General features: G+C 59.2%; 1 protein-coding gene across 31 annotated transcripts in view; it reads left to right on the top strand.

Moving 5' to 3' along the window:
• PCBP3 (poly(rC) binding protein 3) overlaps positions 1–21687 on the top strand; it is a 286502-nt gene extending 264815 nt beyond the window's left edge. For 22 of the 31 annotated variants that reach the window (XM_070071744.2, XM_089330446.1, XM_070071737.2 and 19 more), the window contains 7 exons: positions 857–1000; positions 3552–3593; positions 12256–12334; positions 12992–13051; positions 15783–15835; positions 19628–19797; positions 21008–21687. In XM_070071744.2, coding sequence (XP_069927845.1) covers positions 857–1000; positions 3552–3593; positions 12256–12334; positions 12992–13051; positions 15783–15835; positions 19628–19797; positions 21008–21044 — 585 coding nt within the window. In that variant the 3' untranslated portion in view covers positions 21045–21687. Of the gene's footprint in view, positions 1–856; positions 1001–3551; positions 3594–12255; positions 12335–12991; positions 13052–15782; positions 15836–19627; positions 19798–21007 lie in introns of those variants that run through there. The other 9 variants (XM_070071746.2, XM_070071745.2, XM_070071734.2 and 6 more) reach the window with 9 other exon arrangements.
• Positions 21688–22107: the final 420 nt, after the last annotated feature.

Raw genomic sequence — 22107 nt, 5'->3', positions numbered from 1 at the left:
CGGGCAGCAGGGCTGAGTCCACGCTGTTGCTCACTCTGCTGGGCGAGCCCGTGCCGCCCACCTGTGCTCAGCGAGTGAAGAGTACCTCAGGGGAGCCCCCGCCCCCGTGCCAGCAGGGAGAGCTCACCTGCCTCACCTTGTGCTCCCGGGGGACCAGGGAGGCCTGGTTACTCTCACTGAGGAGAAAGAGGCGTGGGTAGAAAATGCTGGTGTCGGGAATACTGCTGAGCCTGGTGTCAGGACCCTGCGTCCTGAACACACAGTGATCCAGGGAGATGATGTCAGACCTCATCCTGGCTGTGGGCGCTTCATGTGGAGTCTAAGCTTTATGGACACGACTTCTTCCTGTGATAGGAACTGGATGTCGCTGAGTTTCTGTGGCCATCTATGCTGTCGCCTCTGAACAAGCAAAGCCCATGGGGACAGTGGGCATGATGCCACTGTGCATTGGCCCGCAGGCCTCAGCTTTCCCCGGAGGACGCACGCGAGAGTTTCTCTGGGACGATGCCTGTGCAGTGGCCTTGGTGCTGCTGTGGAAGCAGCTCAGAGGAGGCTGAGTCTGGGCCATGCAGCACCTCCCCAGCAGGGGACGTGTCTAGGGTGGGGGCTGTGAGGGCATGCAGAGCCCCAGCTGGGGAACTGGTGAGACGTGGTCCCTGCCCTCCCTGTAGGTGGGCTGCGATGGCTGGCTCGCTGCCCTCCACACCCTGGAGCATCCCTTACTGCTATGGTCTTGGTGCCCCGGCCACTCAGGCCAAGGTGGGGGTGGGGGAGTGGGGCGGGCAGGCAAGGGAAAGGTGCCTGGTGCCTTGCAGCTGCTCTAACCTCTCTCTCCCTCTCCTGTCCCTTCTCCTAGTCCCCACCGAAAGGTGCCACCATCCCCTACCGCCCAAAGCCCGCCTCCACCCCTGTCATTTTTGCAGGTGGTCAGGTAAGAGCCGACCCGCTCGCGGCCTCCACTGCCAACCTCAGCCTTTTACTGCAGCACCCGCCGCTGCCCGTTAGTGCACTCAGGTTTTCTCGCCTTCTCCCGTGCACGTGTCCGCCCACGCACTGGACGCAGAGCTCTTCTGGCCACGCTGGGCACAAGGGAGGGGGCGAGGCTCCCAAGCAGACGGGGGAACCCTGGGTCTGTGTGTGTCTAATGCTGCCCAGGTCTCATCCCTGGGAGTAGATGCTTCAGGGGGCTGGGCATTCCAGGGGCGCTAACAGCTCAGGCTCACGGAGAGGAGCTAGCCCTGAAGAACCAGGGCCCACTCCCTGAGATCCTGCTCCTAGACTCCCACCGTGTGCTGGAACAGGGCCAGAGATGTGGAAGAGACGGTAGTGTGGCCCCAGCAGGTGTCCTTGCAGGTGCAGAGTCCCGGGGTCACAGAGCCAGGCCTTCTGTTTTTCAGTCACTGCTAGAGAAGGAGCTGGAAGGGCAAAGATGGCCAAGAGCTTCTGCCAGTGGCTAGCGCAGGCCTGGCAGAGCCTCTAGAAGAGAGCAGGAAGTGCTGGCCACACACACACCCCTGCACCCCCTCCACCAGGGCCCTGCAGCCGTGGGTGCAGGCAGACTGAAATGCCTGGGCCTGGCCTGGGAGAGCTCTGGGTCCAGCTTGGGCGATGTGTTTGCTCAGGGGAGAGCTGAGACAGAGACTTCCCTCTATCATCGGAGTAGAGAGAAGAGGCAAATGAAACTCTCCCTCGTGCTTTTCTTTACAATGTAAGGAATCTTACCAGATCTTCCCAGTGTCCCCCACATTTCCCTCTCTTCAGCGAGCACCACTACCATCCTCCTTGCAGGGAGCCAACAAGGCACCTCCAGTTCCATAGGCCAGGGCCTTTACTCACAGCCACAGGGATGCCCATGACACCACGCCGACCTCAGGACCACAGGTCACACGGTCACCCTGCGCAAGTCCTCTGCAGAACTCCACCTCCTCAATCCATGGCTAGTTAGGTTCTGATCTCTGCGGCCGCGGCCTCAGTGTTTAAACCAGTCCATGATGGAATCACATGGTAAGGTGGGGGACTTTCTCATGGAAAGGAGTGGCATTTACCCAAATACACATGGAGTCTGTAAAGCCATGTGTTTGGGGTCCCAGCCCCAGCACATGAGGAGAAGCCACCCAGGAAGAACCTTGCCATTGTCACCAGCCCCATCTCAGCTCACCCCTCCGCCTATAAAATGCAACAGTAGCCCCAGCCCCTGTCCTGGGGCTGGAGATGGCTGTGCAGTGGATGTGTGTTCCTAAGGCTGCCACTGAAATGTCAGCCTTCGTAGAGCAAGGCGTCCATGTGCTTTTGTGTGGGGACAGAGTGACATAGGTAACCCCAGAATGGAGCCAAAACGCAAACTCAGAGGTGAGGGTGCGGACCAGACAGGCAGCAGGGCCATGGTTCCTCTCCAGGATGCAGGCCCTGGGGCCCAAGTGCAAGACACAAATGGTACAGACTGGGGGAGGGGCAGCCCGAGGTCCAGCCCTGCTTCATCTCCGTCACACTAGGCAGGTCAGGTCAGGCAGGGCTGACTGGAGCGCCCCGCCGGGCCGTGGACCGTGACGTTAGGTGGAGTGCACTTCATGAAGCTGAAGATGAGGTCTGCAGATGCTGGCCCTCGTCTCTAGGACGTGGTGTTATATCTGTTAAGATTCTTGTACCCTCTCTGCCAGCAACAACTCCTGGCAGATTCCAAACCCGAGGGGTACTCGGGGCCTAGAGAAGTGCTGTAGCCCCTGCGAGGTACCCGCTCAGGCACACAGGAGCCGCCCAGGTCTCCTGGGCCCCATTGTGGCCCAGTACTGGAGCCATATCCCTCACAGCTGTGTTCCTGTGCTGGTCAGTGTCTCTGCTCTCCCTTGACCTGTGGTGCGTTTGTGGTTTGGCCGCGAGTTTCTGGATCACCTGGAAGCACCTCGGTGGTGGACCTGTGGGGCATGTGAGGCCCTGCTGTGCTCAGGATCAGAGGGGCTGGAGGGAGGAGGCCGTGGGTGGATGTCACCGCAGCTGAAGGTGCAGGAAGTAATGAGGCCGCAGAAGGCCTGGGGCCCTGCCCTGCCCCCACCCCCGCCCGCCAACACTTGAGCCCAAAGATGACAGATCGGGTCAGTCCCGCGGATGATTTACATAGTTTCTCATTTGGTCTGCCTTTTACAATATTGGTTCTGGTCACTTTTCAAGCTTTTTCTTTTTGTTTAGATTTCTTGGGATAAATATTTCTCAAAAGTATTCTCTCTGGTAGTTGATTAAATTTAAAAGGTTAGCAATTAGTAGACCTATCTCTAGGAAGTTAAACAGATCATTCTTAAGTTTCCCCTTTTTACAAACCTTGGGGCTGGATTTTTCCCTCTTCCTGCTGACTGGGAAGGAGCCGGGTGCAGGGGAAGGCCATCCAGGTTCTGTGGTCTCTTTGTGACTCCACCAAAGTCTCTGTCCCCGGGACAGGATGGGGACTGAGGGAGAACGCTTCCCACAGGGTCTGTGTCTTGCTGGGGCGTGGGGGCGGTGTCACCAGTGTAGCTGAGGCTCGGCTGCATTGTGAGCTGACTGTGTCTCTCTCTCTCTAGGCCTACACAATCCAGGGACAATACGCCATCCCCCATCCGGATGTGAGTTTTCATTTTGTCTCCCTTTCACCCTTCTCTTATTATCATTTACCTACCTGCATGCCGCTGTTAATTGCTACTAATATTAATATTACACAATAATATTAATCTGTTTTCTCAGTGTCCTGACCTGTGTTGTAACCATATGACTTTCAGTAACCTTTTAACCTCTTAGCACTAATTCTGCTTGTGTTGAGGACTTGGCCTGATGTCAAATTGTTTGTTGTCCGCTGCAGTCCAGGGTGTCCCTCCCACTCATGGGGCTTCAGACAGTAACTGTAGACGGCTGCCATCATTGCCTGCCTGTGCAGGTGCCGTGTACAAGATGGCCAGCCCTCTCATGCCAGGGTGGGCATGGTGCCTTATGAGTGAGGAAGTCAGGTGGTTATCACGCTGTCTTCACAGTACCTGGGGAAGGGCATGCAAGTGCCTGGTGAAGCCAAACCCAGCCTTCAGTGCCGAATGGAAACGGAGGGTCCATCTGCGCGCAGGGCCCCCGCCCCACTAGCTGAGGGAAGCCAGACGAGCGGTCTCCTTGCACAGATCGGAAGACGCCGCACGGCCCTTGTTCATGTAGCAGAACAGTGAGAATGTCTGCCTAGCCCACATGCTCCTGGGACTCAAGGACGGGGGTTTTAGCAGAAGGGTCCGATGGAGCCCACTGGGAGTGAGGCGCTCTAGCGACCAGAGCCAGGCCTCTTGGGACAGCCAGGAGTTAGGAGTTCTGTAGGGCTTGCTCTTAGGGGAGTTCCACATACTCTGTCATTTGGGGGAGAGTTACACATATCCAAGGGATGGCCGCCAAGTCATGGCACCTGTCACAGCCTCCCGTGTTTGGTGGGTGGTGCAGACTCACCATGATCATGAAAGAGATCTGGCTGCACACCCAGAGCCGGAGACGAGGGCGCCATTGCCGCCTGTGCGCACACCGGGTCAGGACTTGCCTTTCTTGACAAACAGGGTCAGCCATGGAGCTGCCTCTTTTTCCACTCAGCTGCCTTGCAGGAACCATGGTGATGGTCAGGTCAAGTCATTTCCGTAAGTGGGGCATAGGAGTGCTCAGGCTCCTCACGGGGCCTCTCAGGCCGCGGCCTGTCCCATGCTGCTCCAAGACTGGGCTGGCTTAGACATATCCTGCCGGCACAGCAGCCAGGGTGTGACATGGTGTTTAGGATGAAGCCACCCCGAGCAGCCTGTAGGGAGAAGGCTCCTAGGCTGGCTCTTCCGTCATGCCCTGCACTTCCTTGTGCAGAGGCCTGGGTGTAACGAGGGGCTCCGGGCAGTGGGGGTTCCAAGTCTTTGGGACCCAGAGGTGAATGGTAGCCCTGTGAGGGCCTGAGCGATGCTGGTGAGTAAGATCTGTGCTGGTCTGAGGGCAGGGGGAAGACAGCCAGGGGGAGGCTGCTATGTGCCGCTGTTGGCAAGCAGGGCGAACCTCAAGTACATCTTTTTTTTTTTTTTTTAATTTTTATTTTTTGACAGGCAGAGTGGACAGTGAGAGAGAGAGACAGAGAAAAAGGTCTTCCTTTGCCGTTGGTTCACCCTCCAATGGCTGCCGCGGCCGGCGCACCGCGCTGATCCGATGGCAGGAGCCAGGAGCCAGGTGCTTTTCCTGGTCTCCCTTGGGGTGCAGGGCCCAAGTACTTGGGCCATCCTCCACTGCACTCCCTGGCCACAGCAGAGAGCTGGCCTGGAAGAGGGGCAACCGGGACAGAATCCGGCACCCCAACCGGGACTAGAACCCGGTGTGCCGGCACCGCAGGCGGAGGATTAGCCTAGTGAGCCGTGGCGCCGGCCCTCAAGTACATCTTGAGAAGTCTTCTTCAATAAGCCATTCTGAGTGTGCCCAGCTCAGCAGCCGGTTCCCCTAAAGCAATGTGTGCTGTGCCCTGCTAAGCCCTGGGGGCACCTGTACAGCAGGGCAGAAGAGGAGGGGGCACTGTTTGCCCAAATAAGACTAGAAGGCAGGGCAGGCGAGGGTCGTCGAGAGCTAACACTAAGTACTTGCGAAGCGAGCTGAAGATTCCATTTGCTTTCACTGCAGGAAGTTTCTGATGAATGGAAAAATAAACACTGGTGGCTTTTCTCTCTTAAGAGAATCCTCATAAAGTGAGACAGGAAGCAGTGACAGAAAAACATTGATGAAGCTCAGTCTTCGCCACCCTAGTGACATCCAGAGGCCACTTTCGGTGGTTCCCAGTCTGAGTCCTTTGGTGATTATACCACGACTGAAGTCATCCGTGCCTCATTCTCGGTCACCTGCCCGAGACACTGCGGTCAGCTTGAGAAGCGAGGCTCTGGTCCCATCAGGCCTCACTGCTGTGCTTAGCTGGCAGTGCTACACCTGTGGACACTGTGGGTGCCTGCACCAGGGATGGGCAGGCTTCTGATAGAATGGGGTGAAGGAGATCAAGATGGAAGCCACATGGGGTGAGGGTCCAACTTCTGGGATATCCCAGCCTCTGTTTAATTCTGGGTTCAGGGAAGTCGCACTCAGACAGGAATGTTCGGGTGTACAAAAGCAGGTTCAGAAGCCTGCTTCTTTGAACTTTGTCAGGCAGTGCAGAGGCTAGCTCTTCAGGCTAGGGTTGCTTGTCTGACCCCGGACAGGGGCTCTGAAGACTTCCAGGTTCTCAGACCTCCAGGTGCCATCTGGTGAACGCCTGTGGGTTTCCCATGACCCCAGAGCCTGCAGCTCGTACTGACACCTTTGGAGAAATTTTCATTTAAGTCAAGAGATTAGGGTTTCTGGTCTGAAATTCCAAAGGGTTGGGTACAGGTACGCATGGGGAGGGGGATTTTGATTGGTTTGGTTGATGGACGTTTATGTTGATGGGCTGTTTGCTGTTGTCCCGTGGAGTTTTCCCAGTACCTCTTAGAGACAGGAAATAGCGTCACAGACTGCTCGGGATGAGCATAGCGGCTCCGTGGCTTTACCCTTCCGTAAGTCATTAGCACCCTTGCCAGTTTTCTTCCAGTTTGCAGTGTTTTACCTGAATTCTTTGGAAGCTTCTGTGCTCATGACTCAGGCATCTGGGGAGGCACGAGGTTCTGAGGGACAGCAGGAAGGACTTCGGGCACTGCGGCAGACGTTCCTGCAGCCAGCGTCTATCATGGTCTGATGGAGCAAGTTCTCCAGAGGACTGCTGGTCAGCCTTGGAAACTGTCCTCATAGCTCTGTGTGTTCTGCCAGAGGCAGGTCAAGTGGGGCTTCAGAACAAGGAAGCAAAGCAGGGCCACATCCCTGGGACGTGGAGCAGACGCAGAGGCGTGTGGGGCCCACACAGACTCTGGAAAGAGATGGATGGCCTGGTTCTGTCTCAGCCAGCGTTGCTGTGGTTCGATTACACCAGCCCAGTTAACACCAGGAAGGAGTGGTTTTCCTCTGGAAGAGATCACAGGTAGTCGGCCCTGCCCTTACAGTGGAGTTCTATCCCAACAGACCACGTTAGGTCAGAGACAGCCGACGTCAGAAGTGCACTTCCGGCACCTCACCTGCTGAACGTCCGGGTGCGTGCACACGCACAGGCCACCGCGGGATCCCAGGTCGTTTCCTGCCGCGGCCCAGGATAAGAGAGAGGACTGTGCCACGTGCTGCGGTCCCAGGGGAATTTCCAGATGCAAAGTGTCTACTGGATGCGCATGGCTTTTGGCACCATCGTAAAGTAAAAAGAAGTCGTGGGTCGACCCACTCTAAGTCCAGAACCGTCTGTAGTGACCTGCACCCTCCTGTACAGTTCCTATTACTGCCCTTCTAACCATCACACCACTGCCTCCTCAACGTCCCGTCGTTTGAAGGGGTCTGTGGAAAGCACACAAACAGACGCTTGCCAGGGCCAGTACGGAACTTGCCACCTGTGCTCTTGCCAGGGTTTTGCACTTGCTCACCTGTGAAGTGTCTGTCCAGACCACCCCTCTGACGCACAGCAAGTAGAGGCTCCAAAGAGACAGGAAACGGTGTGGCCCAGCCACCTGAGTGACACACGACAGCCCGCACCAGCGTCCACTACGAAGTCTGCTCTTCAGTGGGCACATTGTGGGGAGCTGTAGAGACGCGTGTCATGGCAAGAGAAAGCCTCAGGAGGCCGCTTCGCCAGGTGCGCAGTGTGGCACCTCCATGGTGTCCAGCATTGGCAGAGCAAGCCAGCACAGCTGGGCTTTCCCTGCCGTTGTTCAGAGCCCTGCGGGAGGGAGAAGTGGGAAGTGGGAGTGGGCGAGGGACGAGCGGCCAGCACCACATCTCATGGCCACCTGCCTACCAGGCCATGCCTCTCTGGCTCTGAAGCTTTTGTTCTTGGAGCGCCTGGAGCTTAGGGTCTTGGAGAGGTGTGACCAGGGCCCCACCTACTGCCAGAGCAGTGCTACTGCACCCACTCCTCCCAACCGGCACTTGACTTCAACGACTTCAACCTTTCCGTTCCCTCCCTCCTTCCCCTGGGGGTTAAACAGAGCAGCGCTGTCTTCTGCTGAGCCAGTCCAGGCCTCTCGCTGAGGGCAGCACACCGTTCCTGCAGCTGCCCTCCTCAGAGCCCCACTCCACACGTGCGCGAGTCCCTGGGCCTTGTTTGCTCTGGAGGGTCTGAGAAATGCCAGGCAAGAGGCTGAGAGGGAAGAGCAAGCCTCTGAAGCAGCCCCGGAGGGGCAGGTGGGATGGAGAAGGAACTCGGCAGGGGACACGCCCTGAGCATTTTCCAGAATGCATAGAGAAATCAGCTCTCACAGCCGGGAATCCCCACAAATCCCAAACAGGAGAAACTCATCTTAGACACATCAAAGTAACGACAGGACACCAACGACCGAAGTCAACTCTTGGAAGCAGTCAGAGCTGGGGTGTTATGACGCAACAAGAAGTAGCAGCAGCAGCAGTGGAAGCCAGAAGACAGTGGCGTAGTAAAAACTGGTCACTTGACCGGCGCCGCGGCTCACTAGGCTAATCCTCCGCCTGCGGCACCGGCACACCGGGTTCTAGTCCCGGTCGGGGCACCGGATTCTGTCCCGGTTGCCCCTCTTCCAGGCCAGCTCTCTGCTGTGGCCAGGGAGTGCAGTGGAGGATGGCCCAAGTGCTTGGGCCCTGCACCCCATGGGAGACCAGGAAAAGCACCTGGCTCCTGCCATCGGATCAGCACGGTGCGCCGGCCACAGTGCGGCGGCCATTGGAGGGTGAACCAACGGCAAAGGAAGACCTTTCTCTCTGTCTCTCTCTCTCACTGTCCACTCTGCCTGTCAAAAAAAAAAAAAAAAAAACACCCTGGTCACTGAGAGAGCCCCGCTCAGGAGGCGCTGCCAGGGCCCAGTCAGAGTTCTGGTGGACGCCCTTCAGGAAAAGAAAACGACCCCAGGAGGAGGCTGGAAACGTGCCTTTGGGACGGGGGGAGAGGGAATGGTAAGCACGGAAATGAAAAGTCTGTAAGAGGCCTCGAGGGCAGCTTGTTTGTGGGGTTCACTGTAAGAGGCCTCTAGGGCAGCTTGTTTGTGGGGTTCACTGTAAGAGGCCTCGAGAGCGGCTTGTTTGTGGGGTTCACAGAACTGTGTGGTTAAAAATAGCACTTACAAGGTTGGGATGAGGGTGAGCGGGACTCAGGCATTCCACAGCTCCTTGTGTCTTTCCACCAGAGAGTAAGGACGTTGAATTTAAGCTTTAAATGCGCAGATTAAAATTCCACAGTGACCAGTAACAGAAAAAGGAGTCAACAGACCTCCAGGAGGATGGATGAGGGAGAAGCTGTAAATAAGAGAGGTTATGGTTGTGGGAGCGCTGCACCGCCGAGTGTCTTGGGGTCCAAGTGGGGCTGACCTTATGAGTGACGTGGTTTTACCTAACACACTTCTGGCACATGGGCCTCACCTGTGTAACCAGAAGAAGGTGATGGAGAGAACAGAGCAGCATCCAGGTAGCCAGGGTGCAGACATTTGGGCTGGGAAAGCCCTGGAGACTGCAGTGGGTGCTCTCCACAGTGTGTCACTACCCACTAGGGACCTGATGTGGGCCTAGCACAGATGTTCCTGTGTCCACACGGCTTGCCCACTGGGAACCCCCACAGCTGGCTCCCACTCCCAAACTGCTGGAGCCCAGGGCTAACTTGCCTCAGCACACCTCACCCTGCTCCTGCCATCTGACCAACGCAGGGCCAGACAGGAGGGGGCTGTGTCCTCATGGGTGGCATGGCCAGCATGGCGGATGGACATAGTAGCATTTAGTGGCATCTGGCCCAACTGCAGGTGCACACTGGACACACACACTGCCTACAGCTGTCCCCACCACGCCCACACCTCTGAGGTTCACTGCTGGTCTGGCCCTGGTGGAAGGTTCTGGTCAGGGACCAGAGCAGTGTGGAAACTCGGCTGGGGTCAGAGGGTTAGTAGGCAGCCCCTCTCAGTCTGACTGCCCTAGGCCCAGTCTGCTGGGTCTTTGCTCATCGCCATGACTTTTGTTGGAGGTTCCTCCCCCCATGCTAGGACTGCAATGCCAATACCTGTGGGTGAGTTAGAGCACAGCCCCACACATAGCCCCGCAGGTGCAGTGCCCTGTAGTGGGAATCCATGGCTTTCCCACGTGACTTGTGGGCGTGGCAGCCTGCTGTGTTTCTGTAATGCACCTCACATCCAGGAGGGGAGCCTTCACTGGGGTGCCCAGGGCTCTGTTCCCTCTACTGCTCTTCAGTCATGGGGCCTTGGTATGTGGCCCAAAGGCACACTGCTGTCCCTGTGACCTGCTGATGTGCCGACAGTGACATCAGGAGACTCCGGTATCATCCACTCAAGTACCCAGAACAGACGCAGAAGCTGGCCACTGCAGGAACTGGGCACTGTCTACCAGGAAGGACGGCTGGCGCTCTGACATGCCAGGCAGCCTTGTCAAACACCACCTCTTCAGGGGACTTGTAGAGCTAAATCTGACCCCAGGTCACTCTGCCTCTAACCTGAGCTCCTGTAGACTTCACCCAGCCTTAGGTGTAGCCAGAGCTCCCTGAGCAGGGTCAGGAAGTAGCCAAGAATGGGGAGAGGCCTGGGAGGTGGGAAGGGCTGTGTTTAGGGAAGCACCCCGACTTTTCCGGAGGAGGAAGGGCAGCAGAGACCTCTGCAATGGTGAGCGTTAGGGGGGAGAGACAGGCTGTATCTGTCAGCCACTCGCCCAGCAGACGTTCTGTCTTGGAGATACAGCTGGGAGGCCACAGGCCCTACCTCCTCCTGCTGGGACCCTGTCCTGTGGAAGCAGGAAGGGGCCACACTGGCCAACCAGCACCCTAGACTTGCTCCCAACCCCAGCTGGCTGAATGCTGTTGGGGAGGGGCAGGCTGGGGAGCAGCCCCCTCACCATCTACAGGACTGGGTGCTGGGAAGTGCCATTCATCCTGACTCTGGCTGGGGGCTCTTAGGGGAGGGCACCCTGTACCTGGAAGGCCAACATGTAAGCCCCAGCCCGTGTGCCCAGCTGGGAGGGCTCCTGGACAGCAGCTGCTGTGTTCTGGACACAGCCTCCCAAGTCCAGAGTCCAGATTCCCTGTGGGGGCAGACGCGGAGGCGAGGTCGACAGCTGGCCCCTCGGGTTGACAGCTCAGCTCCCTGAGTGCCCTACCTGCAGCCTCTTTCCTGGGCCAGCTCAGAGCCCATGTTGGTGGCACTTGCAGCTGCAGAGGGAGGAGGGCATGTTTGGGTCCAGCTGCCTGACCGGAAACAACTATTTCTCCAGAATGCACTGCCCTCTGCTGCCTCCAGGACAGTACTGCGGGTGCACTTCGCCCAGGGTCCTCCCCGGTCCTGGGAAACCTGCAGTGCTGGGCTCTCTCTGGAGGCACACGACCCTCGAGAGGGCCAGGCCTGAGGAGGCCCAATGTCCCTGGCCAAGTAGCCCCAAAGGATGGGAGGATTCCAGCACGCAGCTTGCCCCTTATGCTTCCAAAATGCAGCCTGGCTTTGCCATGCTTACTTTCTCTTCTGTGTTCAGTTTTTATGTAAGCAGTGAGAATGCAGTTCAGAGCCTCCCCTTGAAGAGGCGTGTGCTGGGGGATGGAGGAAGGGGTGGCTGTCCGGATCGCAGTGGCCACAGGTGTGAGGGGCTTGCAGAGGAGCCCTGCACCCCGTGAGCCTGAGTGTGTCACACACGCCCCAGGGGCCTCCAGCACTAAGGTTCCGTGACCCCATGTGACACGAGTTGCGGGGGGGCTCAAAGGCAGCCATGTGGCCTCAGCCCCCAGCCCCCAGCTGCCTCATCTAAAGTAAGGCCTTGCGGGAGTTAAGTGAGCAGGCCTGGCACAAGCTAGGAGCAGGCCCAGGCTTTCAAGACTTGTTCTGGACGCTGCACAGGTGCTAGCATGAGTTCGTCTCTCAGAAGCACAGCTGGCCTTGCTCTGTGGCTCTCAGACTCTTCTCCTCAGAGCCCCATGGCCCACAGCCTTGGCCAGCCTGCCCTCCACGTGCACCTGATGAGGCGGGAGGCATGGCAGGTTCTGGCTGGCGCCGCTAGGGAGCCGAGGAGAGGGAATGGTGTCTGCAGCCTGGGCCCCATTGCTTCCCCCAGGCCAAGTCCTTGAGCTCTGTGGCGTCCGCCATGTGTCCGCATGGCCCCCTCTATCTGTGCACAGTTCTGTTACTGCCATTTTAATTTGGTGTGACTTGTACTCGATGACAATAACCTTCTTAGCTCTCGTGTCCCTCCTGCCCCCAGCAGTTGACCAAGCTCCACCAGCTGGCCATGCAGCAAACCCCCTTTCCTCCCCTCGGACAGACCAACCCCGCTTTCCCCGGTACGTACCCAGCTGCCCTTTGCTGACCTCCTCTCTTCTCGCCTGGGGACTCTTTCTGAACTGTCGTGACTCAGTGCAGTGAGTAGCACAGGTGCAGCTCCTGTCGTGAGTGCCAGATGCCACAGAGCCAGCGCCAGCAGGTCTGCACGCTCTGAGGCAGGGCGGGGGAGGTTGGCCCGTGTCTCCCGTGTGGGCTGGTTCTTCCCTCGCAGGCCTTGCCGTGGCCTTGCTTGTGAAGAGATGTCCACCCCTCCAAGGGTACACACCTGCTCTGCGGGGCTCTGAGCTACTCACAGGCCATCCTGGGCCCTTCCTGCCGAGCACACCCACCCGGCGAGCCCTGGAGTCCTCTCGGTGAGCCGGAGCTCAGACGGGCAGGCAAGGCTGCACTGCTTGGGAGCTCTGCACACCTCAGGACACCATCCAGCCCCACCGGGAACACGGGGACACCAGCAGGCCCCAGCCCAGGCGGTCAGAGCGGCCTAGCGTGCCTCCCACAGAGTAAGAGCTGCGCCCCGGGCTGTTGGCTGGTGAGAACCCGCAGGCCACACACTTCGGCCTTGCGTGCCCAGTCATATTTTGAGCTTCCCTAGTTGAAGGGACCTGGCTTATCTCCTTGAGGGCAAACATTAAACCTGTCTCTTCTTTGCTCTCCAGGAGAAAAGCTGCCTTTACACTCCTCCGAAGAAGCTCAAAATCTGATGGGCCAGTCGTCAGGTAAAGCAGAACGGCACTGATGGAGGAGAGCAGGCCAGGGAGGCCCACCTGGTGGGAGGAGGGGCGCCTCGCTCAGCCTGCATCCCAGGGGTCTGTGGCCTGGCGTCAGGTCTGCGTGCAGCCGGCAGCCTCCTGCGGCTGCCGAGGAGCACGGCGATGGGTGGAGCTGCCAGCGTGAGCTGCGTGGTGGGTCTGAGCTGGCGCACAGCACAGCCGCCTCATCCTCCCAGGTGGCCGCACCCAAGTGCGCCCATGTGGGGAGGCCCCGTGTGTGCTGTCATGGGTGCTGGTGGCAATGCAGCACATAGGAGCATGGAGCAAGGGAGTGGCCACGGTGTGTGCTTTTTGGAAACGTGTTTCCTAGGAGATGTGAGCCAACACTTAGGAACAGGAGGCATCTGTGCTGACTCGTCTGCACCCTTCCTGTCAGCATTAGTGGTTGTCCCTAGGATGTCGCAGGGCGGTACATAGATGCGTAGATTCTGGGACTGAGGGAATGGAGCGACACAGTTGTTTATCTTGGAGTGGAACCATGGAGAAGCTGTGGCTTGGGACTGGGACTGAGTGGGTCCCCGGACCTGTGGGGGACACACCATGCCCTCTTCACCCTACATGGGCCACAAGTGCAGAGGGCCGGGTTACAGAGCCGGATGACACTGCCATGTGACAGCCCTCCCCAGCCAAGGCCTCTGAGAACAGCACACACACATGCAGCGGCAGGGAAGGCGGGTAGACAGTGAGGAGAGGTGCTGGCCTGGCCGTTCTGAGTGCTGCTGTCAGAGCTACCCCAAAGCACGGGTAAGCTTCCTGTCGGGCAGCTCTGTGAGTCTCCTAGTGCGGGAATGGCGCCATCTTCCTAGGAAAAGTACGCACCACAGAGCCACGTTGTCTTGAGATGAATGAACACGTTTTAATAGAAGCCTTTAAGTTGTTGGCTTAATTTTAGTTTCCCCCTGAAAGCATTGGTCCTCTTCCACTCAGCCAAAACCTACTGAGTCCAACAGATGCCGCACTTGGCTCTCGCCTCACCGTCACTCAGCCATTCCTATCCAGGGCTCAGCCAGGACTGAGGGAATCTCTTAAATGACATTTTAAATGCCACCACTTATGGAATGTGTATAGATAGTCAATAACCACATACTTGTTGTGTTGAAAATATTGTTATCAAAAGAAGATAAAGAACGGAAACTGTAGGTGTAGATATGCAAAAGAAAAATAACAGCATATGGGAAAGATTGGCTCATTCGGCACCTGCAGCTGAACCCCTGCCACATTGGCCACCCACCTTTCCATCAGAGAGACTGGCTGGCTGCTGGGAGGGGGAGAGGAGAGAGATTGTGAGCACATGTGAACAGGACACCTCGCCCACCTGGGCCAGGGAGGAGAAGGGTAGAGGCTGGACCTTGGAGCTGGGGACAGTGAGGGGCACCAGGAGGGAGTGAGACTCGCTGGAGCTGTGGAGGCATCAGAGGTGTGCTGGGGTGGAGGTGGGGGGCTCTGGGATGTGTGGAGATTGAATGGACCAAGGGAAAGGAGGCGTGTAGGGTGGCAGAAGGGCTAAGGGTTCTGGGCTATTCTGAAGACCTGAGATGGTTGGAAGCGGTGCAGAGCCCAGGGGCTCCAGGATCTGGCCTGGGGAGGGGAGAGTAGGACTCAGCTCTGGCCTCAGAGGCTCGAGCTGCCTCTTGTGGAGGACATGGGAGTGCTAGCATGGAGCAGTACCCGGGAGGTGGGCTCTCGCCCTGCCTTGCTCTGCGGCTCGCCAGCCAGCTGGAGCAGCACCCGGGAGGTGGACTCCCGCCCTGCCCTGCTCTGCGGCTTGCCGGCCAGCTCCAGCAGCACCCGGGAAGTGGGCTCTCACCCTGCCCTGCTCTGCGGCTCGCCGGCCGGCTGGAGCAGCACCCGGAAGGTGGGCTCTCACCCTGCCCTGCTCTGCGGCTCGCCGGCCGGCTCGCAGCTGTGCGCTCTGCTCTCACCATTCAGAGCACAAGCAGGCCTTATGCTTGACCTGCTGAGGTCTGTAGAGGTGAAAACTTGGTGATAAGTGAGACCTGTCTCCGTTCTGCAGCCTAAGACAGGTCTCTGCAGAGAAATGCAGTCTCCCCGTGCCTGGCAGGGCTCCTTGCCTCAGACTGGAAGAACTGCACATGGGCCTGAGTTAGGTCAGAAACGGAGTGCAAGGCAGCCACTCTGTGCCCTGGGCTGAGGCCTCCAGCTGGGCTGGCTGAGAACACAGAGGAGCCGGCATGCTCCGGTCTGGGTGGGGATGGAGAGAGTGGAGCTCTGAGCCCGCGGGGTCCTCCGAGAGCAAGGAGATTGGGCACTCCGGGTCAGGGTGACCAGCATGGCCTGTGCCCCGGGTGCCACAGAGGCCTGAGACACTGGGCTGCCTGTCCCCTAGCTGGGGTTGGCCACAGCACCTTCTCAAAGTGTCGAGAGAGATTCTAGGACCATGACAGGAGTGAAATCATCATGCGACCAAACAATGCAGTGAAATTTCACCCTGCTTGGCATTCTTCTCCTTCTTTTAAGAGAACTTGGGGCTCGAGAGGTCAAGTTGCAGTCTGGGTCCGAGAACCCACGGGACTGTGCCTGTGGGCTTTGCTGACCTCTACCCTCAGGTCAGCCCTTCAGCCCTACCTAGCCCAGCCCAGGGGAATATGGGCCCGGTGCTGGGGTGTGACCATGACAGCCTTCCTGCTGCCTAACCATGTCCCCTTGGTGTGCCCAGGTCTGGATGCCAGCCCCCCGGCCAGCACTCACGAGCTCACCATTCCCAATGATGTGAGTATGCCCCTGCATGTACCCCGTCCCTAGGCATGGGCAGGGCCACCCTGAGCTCAGTGAGGCCCTCGTGACCCCAACCCCACTGTTCAATCTCTTCCCTCCTTCCTTTGTGTTGCTTTGATAAATAAGGAAGGCGTTGGTGGGGACTTCAGGGTTTAATCAGAAGTCAGATGCCGGCATTGGGTTGAGAACCATGCAGTCTCAGAGGCCCTGCCCTGAATCAGGGTCAGACCCTGAAAAGCAGGATGGCCTAGGAACCCCTGGAGGGAGCCACAGTCCTGCCCAGGGCCCTGGCCCTCTGGTGGTTTGGGACTCTCTGTGAGCTGGTTCCATAGACTTGGAATTGTTTGGCTGTCGCAGGTCTGGCTGGATCCCTATCTCTGGCACCCCTGCGCCTGTTCGTGCCTCAGGTATACCTGTGACCTTACCAGCGCCCCTCCACACACTCAGTGCTCCCTGGGCGAGGTAGGGGTCTGGTCAGGAGGAAGGACAGTTACCCAAACCTTTGGATTATCCCAGCCTGAGAGACCGAGGGTGGTGTGGGCTCCACGTCGTTGCTGCACGCTGCCAGAGTCACCACTGGAGGTCCTGCTTCAGAGCCGGCTCCGGGCCACATGGCCTCTGAGGGCAGTTTGCCCCGTGTTCCGTCCTGGACACCGAGCGTCCGCCTGCCAAGCTCGGGCACGCCCTCCCCGTGCAGCTGCAGAACCATCCAGAGCCTTCTGCTGGGAAGGACAGCAGAATCACATGACCCTTGAGGGACAGAGTTGGATAGCAGGTGTCGCCGTCATCGCTTTGGGAGTTGGCTCTGACATTTAGTTAAGAGGGGCCATGATATTTCAGAATGTTTCCATTATTTTTCTTTAAATTTGTGACAGGAGCAGTCAGGGTAAGAGGAGAGCAATCTTGGGCTGAGGTCAGCAGGTCCAGGTAGGACCAGGTAGCACGGCCCAGCTCCAGAAGCCTCGTCACCCACACTGAGCTGTCAGGCCAAGCTGAGGCGGGGCGGTACCCACCACTGCTCACATCCCTCTCTGACGGCCGGGCAGTGCTCACCTGCTGTGTCCGGAGCAACACGTGACCCCACAGGCCCTGGGAATGCTTAGGGCAGAGGCACGGAGCAGCGGGGACCCTGAGGTGTGAACCCCAGGACTGAGCCACGCCTAGCTGTGGGAGGAGCGCTGGGCGTGAGAGGGGGCCATGCTAGAGCAAAAACACAAGAGCCGGGGTGACCATGGGGAGGGGTCAGGTCCTAGCCTGGGTGACTGTGGGGAGGGGTCAGGTCCTTCCTGGGTGACCATGGGGAGGGGTCAGGCCCTAGCCTGGGTGACCATGGGGAGGGGTCAGGTCCTAGCCTGGGTGACCGTGGGGAGGGGTCAGGTCCTAGCCTGGGTGACCGTGGGGAGGTCAGGTCCTAGCGTGGGTGACTGTGGGGAGGGGTCAGGTCCTTCCTGGGTGACCATGGGGAGGAGTCAGGTCCTAGCCTGGGTGACCATGGAGAGGGGTCAGGTCCTAGCATGGGTGACCGTGGGGAGGGGTCAGGTCCTTCCTGGGTGACCGTGGGGAGGGGTCAGGTCCTAGCCTGGGTGACCATGGGGAGGGGTCAGGTCCTAGCCTGGGTGACCGTGGGGAGGGGTCAGGTCCTAGCCTGGGTGACTATGGGGAGGGGTAGGTCCTAGCCTGGGTGACCTTTTGAGGGGTCAGGTCCTAGCGTGGGTGACCATGGGGAGGGGTCAGGTCCTAGCCTGGGTGACCATGGGGAGAGGTCAGGTCCTAACCTGTGTGACCATGGGGAGGAGTCAGGTCCTAGCCTGGGTGACCATGGGTGGTCAGGTCCTTCCTGGGTGACCATGGGGAGGAGTCAGGTCCTAGCCTGGGTGACCATGGGGAGAGGTCAGGTCCTTCCTGGGTGACCGTGGGGAAGGGTCAGGTCCTTTCTGGGTGACCGTGGGGAGGGGTCAGGTCCTAGCCTGGGACCATGGGGAGGGGTAGGTCCTAGCCTGGATGACCTTGGGGAGGGGTCAAGTCCTAGCCTGGGTGACCGTGGGGAGGGGTCAGGTCCTAGCCTGGGTGACCATGGGGAGGGGTCAGGTCCTAGCCTGGGTGACCGTGGGGAGGGGTCAGGTCCTAGCCTGGGTGACCATGGGTGGTCAGGTCCTTCCTGGGTGACCATGGGGAGGAGTCAGGTCCTAGCCTGGATGACCTTGGGGAGGGATCAGGTCCTAGCCTGGGTGACTGTGGGGAGGGGTCAGGTCCTAGCCTGGGTGACCATGGGAGGTCAGGTCCTAGCCTGGGTGACCATGGGGAGAGGTCAGGTCCTTCCTGGGTGACCATGGGGAGGGGTAGGTCCTAGCCTGGATGACCTTGGGGAGGGGTCAAGTCCTAGCCTGGGTGACCATGGGAGGTCAGGTCCTTCCTGGGTCTGTGGGGAGGTCAGGTCCTTCCTGGGTGACCATGGTGGTCAGGTCCTTTCTGGGTGACCATGGAGAGGTCAGGTCCTAGCCTGGGTGACCTTTGGGAGAGGTCAGGTCCTTTCTGGGTGACCGTGGGGAGGGGTCAGGTCCTCCCAGGACCTCTGAAAGGGTGAGCAGGCTACAGGCTTCCGTGAGGCAGTGGACGCTGGGGCCTGACAGCAGGCATCTCCAGGAACGCATGCTGGGTCTTCTTGCCCAGCCGGGTGGGAGGTGAGCCCTCAGCATGTCTGTGCAAGAGGGAAGGGGACAGCCAGACAGGTGAATGTGGCCCTGTGCAGGGTTGGAAGCCACCTCCCTGCCACACTCGGAACCCAAGACCTGGAGGCACACACAGGGAAGGGTGGGCCAGGCCTCTAGAGCTGAGCTGTGTTGGGGCCTAGGAAAGTGTGGGAGGGGCCCGAGGTGCACCCAGGGGAAGCTGAGCAGCCGAGTTCTCCAGCAGGGCGTCCTCCGTGTGTTTGCAGATGGTGGTGTGGTGAGACAGCTGGTGCTCACCTAGGTAGCTAGCAGAGGTGGCCTCAGGGGGAGTAGAGACCCTGCAGGCCTCCACGGGACAAGGGCTGCTTCCTGCGGCACTCATGTTGCTCACTATGCGGGCTCAAAGTTGTTTGCCTTTGGAAGTGGGTTTCCCTGCTCGCCTGGGCTCATTGCCCAGCCCACCCCTGCGCCTGGCATCTCACTGCCTTAAGAGCAGAGGCATGCTGCTGACCCTCCATTCCGCCATGGTCCCAAGGACCTTGGCCAGCACTGCATAGCAGGTAGAGTTGGAAGCAGACTGAGACGGTTCCCTCTCTGTGCACCAGGGACTATCCTGTCAGACATGAAAACCAGGGGATACCAGCCATGCCCCTGCAGCTGCTGCCACAGAGACGGCCTTGGCCTCCAGGCTTCCCCTGAACCCAGGTGGTCCTATCACACCGCTCAGCTGCTTCAGAGAGGGCCCTTGGCCTTGGTGGCCATCTTGACCAGAGGCCACAGGTGGGAAGCAAAGCAGACCTGACATGTCCTCCAGATTCCAGCCAAGCTCATCTCTGCTCTGCTCTGGCTTCAGACACGCTTCAGTAGGCGTTGCGATGGAGTCCTCTCCCGGGGGATGCAGCCAGGAAGGCGCCCCACAGAGGAAGACAGTGTGAAGTGGCCCTGTCCCAGTCTGGTGACTCCTTATGGGAGGGTGCCGAGCAGAGGCACACGTCGCTCCCGCAGATACCCTGCCCTCCAGGCAGGGTGGAGACCGAGGCTGCCCAGGGGCTCTCCGCGTTTGGCAGGGGCTGTGGTGGGCTCCTCTCTAGGAAATTGCCGTCATCCTTTTTTCCAGCTAATAGGCTGCATAATTGGACGCCAAGGGACAAAAATCAATGAAATTCGCCAGATGTCTGGAGCTCAGATCAAAATTGCCAACGCCACTGAAGGGTCATCAGAGCGTCAGATCACCATCACGGGGACCCCAGCCAACATCAGCCTTGCCCAATATCTCATCAACGCCAGGTGAGGGGCACCGTCCCAGCCTCAGGGACCCGAGGGGGCTTGCTGTCCTTGGCTTGGACAGAATTATAGCAGGTGGGACCCTGGGCCATGCTCGGCCTTGCACCCAGTGCCCTCTCCTTTCTGGCTGGACACTGGCGTCAGGATGTGGTAGAGACCATGTCCACACAGAGGGCCACCCCATTCTCCCCAAGGGCCCCAGGGCGGACAGGAAGTCAGACCATACCCCGGCGTTGTCACCTGCAGGCCCAGCATGAGTTCCTGGAGTGTGGCTCTTGCAGGCACAGAACCCAGCAGTCTGATTCTTGTCCACAGGGGAGGGTCAGGAAGACCTGGTGCTCCACCCTCATATTCCTCACCCGCAGCAGGTGAAGGAGCTACGACAGTGCACAGCCCCACAGACCCTCTGCATTCCTCCGTCCTAGGCAGAGCTGAGCGGGCAGTGTGACGGCACTGAGCTCCCTGTCAGCTGGGCCTGCGACACGCACCCAGGGGCAGAGGGAAGCCACACAGACTCCCTGTGCTCCTCCAAGGATGTCCTCACGTCGCAACCCCTAGCGGGGCTGCAGCCCTCGTGGGCCATGTGGCCCCTGTCCCTGTTCTCCCCATGAGGCCATGCCTGAGCTCCTGGCAGCCACGTTAACTGGGGGAGAGGTTGTGTGGGGAGGACAGCCAGCCCCACCCCAGCTCTGCCCTTTCCCGCCTCTCCTCCCACCCAGCACCCCGCAGGGCTCCCTCCGAGATCCGGTGCCAGCTTGTCCCTCTTTCTACTTCTGTGGCTGTCCTGCCTCAGGGGGCCAAGGGAGGACTTGCTGTTTGCAGATCTGCAATGAATCTGGGGACGGGGATCAGGGAGACCCCAGTGAACTGAGCAGAGGGCCCACAAGGCCTTAACCCATGTCACGGTCACGTCCCTGACAAGCGCAGGGTGCTTCTCAGATCAGGGGAGTGAGTCTGGCGGGCTGGTGCGTCCCCACAGGCTGAGCTGACGTTCCAGAACCTGGAGGGTCCCAAGTCCCTCGGGTGTATCGCATGGTGACAAGCTTGCCAGGTTCCCAGGCCCCTTCCTCATTGGCACCCACCCCACCGCCCTGTGCTCTCTGGCTCAGGGCCCTTGAACAGAGACCGGAACTGCTTCTCTCCCAGAAGTGGACGCTGGGCTGCCAGTGAGAGGGCTGTGACGCGTCTCCCCTTTTGCCTCTGTCTGTTCCAGGCTGACGTCTGAGGTCACCGGGATGGGCGCGCTCTAACCGGCTCAGCATCCTCTGCCCCGTGTCCCTGCGCAAGCCAGAGCCTCCGCGGCTCGCGCACTTGTACAGCCCGTCCGCCCTTCCTTGCAGATATAAATAGAGCGCGGTTCTTGACTCACAAAGTTATCTACGCCATAGATAGCCACACACAGGCCACTGCAGTCTCTGTGAGCTCCAGCCTCTGTCCCCGGCTGCCCGTGACACACTCATGACGCAGTCTGCCCAGCCGGCATGCGGTGCGCGTCGTTTTACACCCCTGGAAGCTTAGAAACCTTGTTCCTCGCTGTCCTGTGACTGAATTTGCTTGAGCTTCGGCAGCTCTCCCTCAACCCTGCCCTCGCCTCTGCTGGCACAGCTGGCCTCCTCCATGTGAGCCTGTCTGCCCTGCAGGTCCCCTCCTGCTCAGTGGGTCAGGTCCCCTCCACGCCTGGCGCTGGCCCACGTTTCCACCTCCACCCGCGCCAGAATCAGGGTTGCGGCAGCGAGGGCCCTGGAAAGGAGGGGCCTGGCCTAAGGAGCAGGTGGGTGGCCGGGGGTGCTGGAGCCCTGGCCACCACAAGCCGGGGAGGCACTCCTGGGTCCTGGGTGTCTTCCAGGAAGCCCCTCTGCAGGGGTCAGAGTTCAATAAATGTCCTGCACCTCCCCCACCAGCTCTGGCTCATCTCTGCCCCATGCGCCCAGACCCCCACACACCATTCCTGCCCAGGAGGCCCCGCCGGGCCTGCCAGCCTGCTGTTGGCAGAAGCTTGGGTTCTTTGTCACACACGTGAAGTAAGGTGTCACCCCCCACTTCCCTCACTTGCATAAGCACCTGTTCTCAGTTCTACAAAACTCCAGTTCTTGCCCAGGCACCAGAGTACCCGTTTGCGATCTGTCACACTGGCCTCTGTCGCCTCTCGCCTGTGCCGAGTGTGGCTGCTCTGTCAGTGTGGAGGGGGCCCCTGCTGGCCAGGCACCAGGAATACGGAGTGGGGCAGTGCCTGCACCTCTGCCTTGCACCACCGGGCCAGGGGCCCCACCGCTCACCCCACATCTTGGGGTTTACAGAACCCTCGAGGGAGGG

Source organism: Oryctolagus cuniculus, chromosome 4, assembly GCF_051225735.1.
Source record: "Oryctolagus cuniculus isolate XC-2025 breed Fujian yellow rabbit chromosome 4, ASM5122573v1, whole genome shotgun sequence".
Taxonomy (NCBI): domain Eukaryota; kingdom Metazoa; phylum Chordata; class Mammalia; order Lagomorpha; family Leporidae; genus Oryctolagus; species Oryctolagus cuniculus.
This window is presented reverse-complemented; position numbering and strand designations above follow the sequence as displayed.